This window comes from Tenrec ecaudatus, chromosome 16 (genome assembly GCF_050624435.1).
Source record: "Tenrec ecaudatus isolate mTenEca1 chromosome 16, mTenEca1.hap1, whole genome shotgun sequence".
NCBI lineage: Eukaryota > Metazoa > Chordata > Mammalia > Afrosoricida > Tenrecidae > Tenrec > Tenrec ecaudatus.
The window spans coordinates 83,996,312-84,006,734 of record NC_134545.1 but is presented as its reverse complement, the minus strand read 5'-3'; the positions used below and the strand labels follow the sequence as shown (position 1 = coordinate 84,006,734).

Below are 10,423 nucleotides of genomic sequence, written 5' to 3'. Positions count from 1 at the left end.
TCCTGGTGGGTCCAGGTACTTCCCCTCCCACAGCGTGGGGCGCCCGGAACCCCAGCAATGAGCTCTGCGGAAAATCCTTCAGCAAAGTGATGGATGCTATTTATACCAGAGACTGCAGGCTCCGGGAAGGGTAAGGAACAGGGAGGGGGCTGGTCTGGGCGGCTTTAAGTATCTCGAGACACGCAAACCACGCGGAAGTCAATCCTGAAAGCCAGCTCTGTTTCCTCCATGCGGGCCACAAGTCACCCTTCTGGAACAGGAGAGGGGGCAGCATGAAGGAAGATGAACCCCAGGCGCCCTAGGAGGAAACCAACCTGGCTAAGGAGGTGGGGACCTGGTGTTGGGGGCAGCCAGAGGCCAGCAGAATAGGGTGACTAGGGTGGAGTGGAAGGAATTGCTTGGTGAGAAACCCCCAGACATGGCACAGAGGCTGCTCTCTAGACCTGCTCCCCACAGCCAAGGCTGGCATCCTGCATGGGGCCAGGTCTTCTTGCTCTAACATTCTGCAGACCTAGTGAATGCCGGGAAATCCAAGTGGATTCAAGATTCAGTGCCTGCTTTCTTGCTCCCGCTGTCATCAGTGTCAGCCTCTACTCCTGGGGCTGTGGTTCTCAACCTTCCTCATGCCCTGACCCTTTCATCCAGTTCCTCCTGTTGTCGTGACCCCTCCCCCCTATTAAATGATTTTCATTGCTACTTCATAAATGTCATTTTGCTACTGTTATGAATCCAGCAGCCCCTGTGAAGGGGTCGTTTGGCCCCCAAAGGGATCGCAACCCACAGGTTGAGAACAGCTGTCCTAGGGGATGACTCCAGAGGGGTACGGAACATGAGGCCTTCATTTGAGGACAGGTGTAGCATGCCTCCCCGCAGGTGATTCCACTTACCCTGGTGCTGTACAGCCCAGCCAAGGGTGGTGTTCTGTCTCAGAGAAAAGTGGTGCTGACCTGGCCCTCCCCGATTTCGTGTACCAGGAAAGAAAAGAAATCTCCCAGACATCGTGTCGTGACTGTGGAAAGTACCTAAGACTCAGTGGCACGAATGAAGTGGTGATCACCTCCACTTGGATGCCTCAGGAAAGCAGCTTGGCCTTGAAGGAGGAGTAAAAATTCTCCAGAAAAATGGAGGTGGAAGGGTCTTTCAGAGCTGGGGCTGACATGGGCACAAGCATGGCAGCTTGAAATAGCAGAGGGCCGCTGGACTTGGCTTCCCATTGTCACTCAAGTATGGCCTTCCTGACCCCCCCACTTCAAAGGGACCCCCACAACCTGCGCTTGGTTCTTTTAATTCATTGAACCCATCTTGTTTGTTCTTCGATCCTCCAAAACACACACACACACACACACACACACACACACACACACACACACACACACAAAGTTCCAAGAACTGTCGCCAGCATCCAGGACAGGGAGTTGTGAGTAAATATGTAGCAGCTACCCTGTAAGCCAGCTGAAGGATTGCATGGACGGATGAGTCTTTCGTGACTGCAAGTTGGTGGGGAACGGGAATTCCCTCTCCAGGCCATGACCCAAGCCACCCGCGGGAAGATGGTGGATCCAGGGAGAAGGGAATTCTTAGGCAGGGCATTGAGAGTGAAATTGATGGCTGCCCGAGGGCTGCCTGAGCGCAGGCAGGGCTAGTGGAAAGGAGCACAGAGGAACGTAGCTTGCAGCTAGAACCCACGTGCGTGCGTGCGGTGGCCCCGGCTTCCCAGCCAGGCGCTAACAGTCCAGCGAGGGTCTTCGCCCCCAGGCGCCGCCTCGCCAGCCCCCGGCCTAGGCTTTTTTGGAGGCGTCCAAGTCGCATCCTGGGCGGTCAGCGGGCTTCCCTCGCCTCCGCCCTCCCTCGCCAGCCCCCTCGGCTTTCTTCGTCCTCGGAGCCTCTCCACCTCCCCAGCCCGGCGGCCTGGCCGCGGCCGCGCAGCCCCCGCCCCCTCCTGTAAGGGCGAAATTGCTAGACTTGTAGCAATAATGACCCTGCATTCAGGCCGCCAACTCCCGCGGCACGGCTCGGCGCCCCGGCCGGCCGGGCCTAATCAGCGCTCCCTGCCCCGCGGCCCGCCCAGCCCCCGGCCCCGGCCCGGGCCCCGGCCGCCCCCTCCCCCAGCACACAAAAAGTAGCGAACAAAACCCCCCGCGCATTTCTCCGTCCCTCTGTGGAGCAGACTGCAGCACAAAGACCCCCGCTCTGAGAAGCCATGGGGAGCTCGGGGGAACGTCAATCCCGACGCGCTGGGGTTTTTGTTCGCGCAGGGGACCTCGCCTTCCTACCACACCTTTTGTTCGGGACTCCAATAAAAAGCCATTCTTTCCGCACCTTCCCGGCCCGGAGCCGCCTTTCAGCGAGGCCCGGCCCCACAATGGCGCGGCGCTCTGAGGCCTCTCCATTCACCCGCCTTGGCACGCTCACAATCGGCCGTGTGGCAGCACCGGCCTCGCACAGGCATTCTCCGCAAGTGACAAGGAGCCGCATAAAGCCGCGGCCGCCGGGGGAGAAGGGAGGGCGGCCGAGGGGGAGAGCGCGGCCGCGGCGGGGCGCAGCCACAGCGCCCCAGGGCGCGCCGGGAAGCCCGGCGGCCGCCGAGGGCTGAGCCGCCCGGGCGCAAAGGCGGCGCTGGGGGGCAAGGGGGCTTTCCTCCGGGCTGGCGATTCGCGCCGAGGGGCAGAATCTAGGTTCTGACCGAACTCAAGTCCGGAGCATCTCGGGGAGAAAAATGGGACTCCTTGCGCAGCCCAGACTCTCCAGAGGCCTGGTGTCCCCAACGTGTCCCTGGCGCAGGAAAGCCAGATCTAAGGAACAGGCAGCGGTGGAGATAAAACCGGACATGCAGCCCGGGGCCTGGCTCCCTGGAGGACCGGGCCTGAGACCCCCGAGGGAGGACAGCTTTCCGCCTCCAGGGCATCTTTTCATCCCGCATCTCAGGCCCTTCAAGCGCCCCACCTGCCCTGTTTTTGGGGTTTTGTTGTTTGGGGCTGAACAAAGGCTCTGGAGCCGGCCGAGGGTTTGAAAATATTGCACCTTGTTTATTGACTTCTGTAGTGTATGGCAGCGGGTGTGTACACGGCGTGTGAATACAGTTTATATCTATAATATGTGCTGAATACAGAATACGAAACAGAAAGGAAACCCTGTTATCACCTCGGGCGCGCCACCAGGTCCCTGATTTGTTCAGGTGGAAATTTCTGAAGCCTCTCCGCTGGTCTGCCTCTTGCTATCGGGTCCCCGGACCTTCAGCGGTACCGAGGAGCACCCTGTCTCGGGCCACAGCTGCCGCGGAGGGGAGGCAGCTGCGAGCGGAGCACTGGCGTGGTGTGCGGCGCTCCGGGGTTTTGCAAAGGACGCGGAGGTTCCTTGGCACTGGGGGATGTCTCAGGCCTCAAGACCCAGTTTTCTCTTCTTAGGGCTTTTTTTGGTTGTTGTTTTTGTCCAGGGTTTCCCTGCCAACGCTTCTCAGAAACGATGGGAAGGCCGAGAGGGAGAAAGCAGCCCTTTCTCGCTCTGGAAGAATCAAGTAGCAGGCAGCTTCCTGGCCGCCTGCGCTCCTCCAGGTCCGGGCCACGGGTCTCCTCGGCTCCCAGCGTTACTGTCTCAGAGACGGTCCCGGCGGCAGCCCAGTCGGGGCAGCCTCCTCGCTCCCGAGTCCCCTTCCCCAGGGCTCGAGTGAGCTGTGCTCCGGGCACCGAGGAGCGAGACCTGGGTATTTTCTTGATCTTAATCGTTTTTTGGTTTTTGTTTTTTAACGAGGGGCCTGGCCCAGGCCTTTCTCGAACTAAAGTCCCTCGGCACCGGGCTGCAGTAGGGGAGCCGCGACCCGCTCGTCCCTACCAGGCCCGGATGCCCTGCAAGGTGCCCTGCGCGCATGCGGCTCCAGCCGGGGCTCCCTGGTGCAGCGGTTGTGCGCCACCGCCGCCGAAGCCGCCCAAGTTGCTCACGTTCACAAAGGGGCCGCCTCCGGCCGCGCTGCAGGCAGGGGGCATGGCCGCGGCCACCGAGGCGGCCCCCCCGCCACCGCCGCCGCCGCCGCCGCCGCCTCCGCCGCCGGCCGGGTACGCGCAGCCGTAGCTGCCGCTGTAGGCCGCGGCGGCGGCGGCGGCGGCGGCGGCAGCGGCGGCGGCGGCGGCAGCCGAGTTCCCGTATCCGTAGGCGGGGAAGCCGTTGTAGGAGTAGGCGCCCGCGCCCACGCCGTAGGGCGCGCCGTAGGCCTGTGCGCCCGGCGTGACGCACGGCTTGCCGTCCCGCACCAGCACCGGCACGGCCACGCGGCGCGGCGGCGGCGGGGCCGCGTGCGCGCCCAGCTCCAGGGACTTGTCCTGCCGCTGCCTCTTGCACTTGTACCTGCGGTTCTGGAACCAGATCTTCACCTGCGTGGACGTGAGCTTCAGGCTGCTGGCGAGATGCTCGCGTTCGGGCGCCGACAGGTACCGCTGCTGCTTGAACCTGCGCTCCAGCTCGAAGACCTGGGCTTGGGAGAAGAGCACCCTTGGCTTCCGGCGGCTGCGTGGCTTCGGCCTCTCGCTCTCCGCCGCCGCCTTGCTGTCGCCCACTGCCTCCAGGGGCTTCTTCAGCTGACAGCTTGCTGCGGAAGAAACACAACAGGACCACAGCGGCCTTTATCTGTTCTTGGTCTCACCGCCTGCGCGCCGCCGGGGCACCATGCCCCTGGAGCGTGCCAGAGTAAATATCTGGATTGGGGCACCGGGTGTCCTGGGTCCCTCTGACAGCCTGGATCCCCTCAGAATGCCCTCGGTGGGAAAAGGAGCAGTCGGTGAGAGGAGTCTGCACGAAGTGTACGTCTACAAGAGACTGGGTATCTGCACCTTGGAGCGAAGAGATTACCCTGTATTGAACTAATGACTATTTTCAGCATGAAAGTGTTTAACTACGTACTAACTACAGTATTTGCAAACGCAATTGCTTCAGCTCCTGCAGGAAAGCTGAGGATGTGGAACGTGGGTGTGTGTTGTACTGGGACCAGAGTTGAGTGAGTGGTGCCTAAATCTGGCTGGAGGGAAATAGCTGCACACAACCTTTGTGCGTTGCCTCCTGGACACATTTTTGTCTCCTTTTAAAAGACGACGTGCCCAGTGTTAAATGCGCGAGTGATGTGCATGTTACCTTAAGAAGAGGTGTCTCACTGGCGGACTGGTTTCGACAGTTGCTTTGCGATTTTCGGTCCAGAGCAGCTGTCAGAACTGTCCTTGGCCACTGCCACCCCAGACCTCCTTGAAGGGGGTGGGAGGAGGCCATTCTTAACTGTCCCTTCAAAATCCCTTCCTCCCTCGACTCCCCAAACCAAGTGTGGCGCAGTTCGGTACTCTGCCCACTGTCCGGGACAAAGAAGCAGAGCGTTACAATTTTTCAAACAGGAAGCTGGAGTCCCAGGGATGGGAGTATCACGGTCGCACAGAAAGGACTGCGTTCCCCTGTCCTTCTTTCTGATCATCCTTCCCTCTCGGGCAAAGGGACGTTGGTGGTGGTTGGGGCGGGGGATGCTGACTCCAAGCAAAGCTGGGAAGAAGCCACCCAGGTAGTCTTGACTGAGTCCCTGGGCCCCTTGACGCTGGGCAATCAAACTGCTTGGGCGGTCTTTTCAGAGAAGAGGTGGGTTGCCTGGCGGACTCGCCTCTAAAAAGGGCTCAGAACCCTCTAGCTCTAGGGAAAGTCTCACTGGAGGGTTGTGTAGCCCCAGCAGCTGAACCCATGTCCTTCACGCAGCCACAACCACCTCACCCTCCCCACACACACACTCCTCTATGGGGAAATGTCAGAGGTCACCTCAGCCTTCCCCCTCTGCCCCGCTCCTTCACAGGTACCAGTGTTTTCATTGACCAGGGGTGGGGATGGCCACAAGACCCCATCGAAGGCTAAAGGGGCCGGCAGCCATACTGGCAAAGGTTTGCGGGCTGTTCCGGATGTGCAGGTGCGTTTCTTTCCCCCGCTACTCACTTTGGCTCCGGTCCCTCACGACCTGGGGCTCCTCTTCATGTTCCTTGGGCCCGCTGCACGAGTCGCGTAGGACCGTGTGGACATAGCTCTGGGGACAGAGCCCTGACTCCCCGTGGCCTTCGACTGCGCCTAGTGAGTTCAAATAGGACAGTTTGTCTCCCTCGTCTTCCTCGTCCTCCTCCCCTCCGTCAGAAAACGGCGCCCCGTCGGTCGCCAGCATGCAGGGCGCCGAGTGGAAGCGGTGCTCCAACTCTGTCTGCAAATGCGCGCCGTGGAAGTGCTGCTGCTGCTGCTGCTGCTCCAGATTCAAGATGTCTTTGACTGAGAAAGGGGTGGAGGTGACCGGGCTTGGTAACATCATCAGGGCCACTTAATTGTCCAGCCCAAGTACTCAATAAATCCCGACGGGGGCGGAGAGGCAGCGCAGCGGCTCCAGCTCTCCTCCTGCGCTCCGCCGCAGATGCCCTGTCGGGCTTTTGACAGACGCGGTCGGGCCCCAGTCTAATTCGCCTCCATTGGCCGGGACCTGGGGGTCTGGGTTTTGTTACAGCCACTGCAGGGACTGGGGGCCGGGGCTGCTAAGCCTCTGTCCCGGAGGCATACGTCACGCCGGGGGCGGGGCCCTCTCACCGGCCTCCCTCCCCATTGGTTCCAGCTCAGGTGCGCCACGCCCTCCGCATCCGCCCGGTGGGACGTAGCGGCGCTCACAGAAATAGACCAGGGTTAAGACCACCGCGAAGTGGGAGCCACTGTGGGCGCGACCGACCACAGGGATCCGGGGGCCCAGCACACAGACTCCAGCTCAGTCTGGCTAGTTCGGGGCGGCTTACTATTCTGCGACCCAACCCAAGGGCAGATGCTGCGAGAGCGTGGGCTTCCAGTGGCTGGGGTGGGGGGTGGGGCAAGAAAACCCCTGGTCTGTAACTACCAGGCGCTGTAGCCCCAAGGAAACAGGACCTTAACTCTGTGGATGGACGAAGTATCTGTTGCACCGTGCGGTCTTTGCTCACGCTGTCCTCTGCACTTGGAAGCTCTTCCTCACTCTATTCTCCAAGGCTCTGCTCAAAAACACCTCCTTCCAAGGAAGTGGGCCCAGATCTCCTGCCTCTGAACTTGCAGCGCGTGTTAGGCAAAGATAGTCATGCTGTTAATCACTTCCCACATAGGTCTCTATCTGTAGCTAGCTGGTAGCCTGTGAGCCTCTCTGCGCCTCCGTTGCATTTGCACGTGTGGGCCCTGCAGGGGCCATACTGAGCAGGTATGTTACAGAACGTTGGTCTTTGGTTCGAATCCTGGCCTTGGGCATTCCTAAGCCTCGGTTTGAAAGAAAGGAGAAGTAATAGTTCTTTCAGGTTAAATGAAGCAAAACATGTCAAGAGCTTAGTGTAGGACCCAGAACATCTGATGTGCTCATATACCTCAAACCCGAACACTGTCGCCATGGAGTCGATTTCAACTCAGAGCGACCTCTTAGGAGAGAGTCGAACAGCCCCACTAGGGTTTTTCAAAGCTGCAAATCTTTACAAAAGCAGGCTGCTCTAGCTCTCCCTGGAGGAGTGACCAGTGGGCTTGAACTGTTGATCTTTCGGTTATTCACTGTACCCATCAGCGTCTTTCAATGCGAGCAGGCTATTGCTACACTGCGTTCGCAGAGTGCCCCCTCAAGGTAGTTTGTAGTTTCATGCAGCCTCCCGGTGAGCAGGCTCTGCCCAAATGGGGAGGGGATGGGACCGCGAAGGTTCTTTTCCGCCTCTTCAAACCCAGCGCCTGGGGCGCAGGTCTCCTGGAATGGTCCAACTTCTCCCACCCGCGCGTCTTCGGGCGCCCTGGTGCGGCCCTGGCGAATCTATGGGGTCCTCCAAGGGTGCCGGCGAGGACCATCTTCTCTCCGCCCAGGAGACCCAGCCGCGCCAAGCCTGGAGGAGCCCTGGCAGCGCTGGCACCCAACGAGCAGGAACCGGTTCCCGCCCGGCCGCGGCGCCCTCCTCCGGCCCGGAGCCGCCCAGCGCAGTCTGGGGTGGGCCGGCCGAGCTGGGGGAGCCCGGCCTCAGCTGGCAGGTTCAGGGTCTGTGGACCACGCCCCCGGGCGTCAGTAGGCACGGTGAGAGTCGGGGCGAGGGTGGGGACCTTCCACGCAGTGCCCCACAATGGTGGGTAAAGCGGGGTGCCCCAGGCCTAGGAAGGAGCCACGGGATGGGAGGGGGGAGAGGCGGGGCTGTCTCCGAGGGAGCGGAAATGTGCCCGGAGTCGGCCCCCGGGGGCCGCCCTGGGAACTCGCCTGCTATGGGCCCACGTGCGCCCCGAGCGCTGGGGTCGCAGCGACCAGCAGGCTGCAAGGGAGACCTTCGGTGGCGAGGCTTTGCTGCACGACACACATCCCGCAGCCACAGGAGCGCCCGCTGCCTTTCGGCCTCAATCCCAGAAACGATTGCCACCCTAGGCGCAGGCCCGCGTCGCCAACTCAAGCAGGCCTTGGGGCATCGGAGGGAAGAATTTGCCTGCTTTTATCGCGGATCCCGAGCGCTGAGGCGCAAAGATCCCGAGAGGTGGGGGTGAGTCCGCGGCCCCGTGGGGTAGGTGGACCTTGAGGGTGTGGGCGCGTCCTGGAGGCTGGCTAGGGTCATAGGAGGAAAGGCCGCTCCAGCCCCTCTCTCCCTCCCGCAGGGCATGACCTGACCGTCCGGGACAAATACCTCTGTTCTGTCCAGTCCCCAACTTTCTTTTGCCTCTTTGTGTGAATTAACATAAGATTCCTTTAAAAACAAAGCAAAGCAAAGCAACAAACAAAATTATCCAAACTGTCTCCAGTTCCAACCGAAGTTCTTCCTTGCCTAGACCTTTCCTGAAGCCAGCCCAATGACCCCGGTCTCAGGACCCCGGTGGGACAAGGCCCACCAGGCCGGCCCCCTCCCCACCACGCTGAAGCCTGTCTCTTCCTCACCCGCAGACTCACGCGGGCACACACCCCTTCCCATCTTTACTTAAATCCTGACAGTACCATCACCTCCCAACCAAGTAGCGGTGGGCCGGGCTTGGGAGGCTCCCTCTGACGGCCCCTAGCCACGGTGTCCCACAGTAGCCAGCCCTGGACGCAGCCCCCACGCCTCCCGTCCACACGCGGGCTGCTCCGGCGGGCTGGCGGCTTGCGAGCACGGGGGGGAAGGGAGGGCGGTGGAGAAGGGCATCGGAGCCCTTGAGGGAAAAGGGCCCGCGTTTGGGTTTTGAGAGCTCTCCCTACCCCCATCCCAGCGTCACGCAGATCCAGCGTTCCAGAGACTTCCGCCCGCTTTTCAAGTTCGAGGATGGATCCTTGTCTTATCGCCCCGAGCAAGGGCTTGGATCCATTCCGGCCAGCCCAGCCGCCCTGCTGGGCTCCTTTTGGTCCACCCGGGTCTCTGGAAGCGAGTTTTCCGAGGCAGGGTCGGGACCAGATCCGCGGGATCCGGGGAGGCCGGCCCATGCCCGTTGCCTGCTGCACGAAGCCCGTGGGCTTGTGCGACTCCGGCTGCGCTTGGTGGTCTGGGAGGAAGACGCTGGTGCGGCGGTGACTTTGTAGCGGCGGGCGGTTCTCTGGAATCACTTATCGGACTGCGGAATCTAGCTTGTAGGAGTATCCAGTTACGGCCGCGTTCTGGGGCGTTTGCATTCTCTTGTCTGAAAGGGAGATCTTAGGAATCCTGGAGCGCAGCTCGACTAATAATAGGTTTTCGTTCCAGACAGTTTAGCTAATTACTGTCAGATAAAGTAAATATCTTTGCATCCACGGAAGCGTTTGATTGTATTTTAATCGAGTGTATCTGCCCAGATACGCTTTGTCACCTTTGACACTTATGCAAACCCCCGTCAGATATATGATTAATGATTGTAATAAAATGGCAACTTCTGAGTGGAAAGTGTTATGTAGATGCATAAAAGATAAATAAAATTAGTACAACTTTTTTTTTGAGAAAAGCCATCGGGATAACCGTCGCATCAAAGGCTATCAAATAAAAATGTGACGATTCTTTGAAAAACTGTAAAACGTTCGCAGAAGCTATTACTGCGCAATACTGCTACTTTAATATAAATATAGGCCGAAAATTTATCGTTTCTGTTATAGGTGCTACCGATTAGGTTATTGCCTCCCCTTACTACTCAACTAGCCAGTTAATTAATAATGAAGCCCACCCAAAAGGGGAAAGTTATGGAGAAGTAATTTATTTCTTTTTGCTAACACGTCGAAAAAACGCAATTGAACCAAACTATATTGATACGGCTTCAGGGCAATTGTTACCATCGATTTTTATTGCCCTCCTAGAAATTTTATTTTCAATGACATCTTTCAAAAAAAATAAAAGAGAAAGAAAACAGACCTTCTCTTCAGCCACAGCAATAAATAGATGTTTATCATTTGCTGGTTGCTCTTTAGGATGGCTGTGGTAGCGCATACCTGTTTTGATTTTGACTTTAAAGATGTTGGAAAAGAGCCTCACAC

At 59.1% G+C, this 10,423-nt stretch overlaps 1 protein-coding gene across 1 annotated transcript; it reads right to left on the bottom strand.

Moving 5' to 3' along the window:
* Positions 1 to 3,824: 3,824 nt before the first annotated feature.
* On the bottom strand, positions 3,825 to 6,310 carry NKX2-3 (NK2 homeobox 3). Its single transcript, XM_075533382.1, has 2 exons — positions 5,950 to 6,310; positions 3,825 to 4,579 (listed from the first exon to the last, which is right to left on the bottom strand). Exons 1-2 carry the CDS (start codon positions 6,308 to 6,310, stop codon positions 3,825 to 3,827), a joined length of 1,116 nt encoding a protein of 371 aa, XP_075389497.1.
* Between the last annotated feature and the right edge of the window lie 4,113 nt (positions 6,311 to 10,423).

What these genes read in the sequence shown, in the direction of transcription:
- NKX2-3 (XM_075533382.1), bottom strand. Translation starts at nt 6,310, where the DNA reads ATGATGTTACCAAGCCCGGTCACCTCCACCCCTTTCTCAGTCAAAGAC. An exon ending in CGTGAGGGACCGGAGCCAAA is followed by an intron (nt 4,580 to 5,949) that starts GTGAGTAGCGGG and finishes TTTCTTCCGCAG; the next exon opens with CAAGCTGTCAGCTGAAGAAG.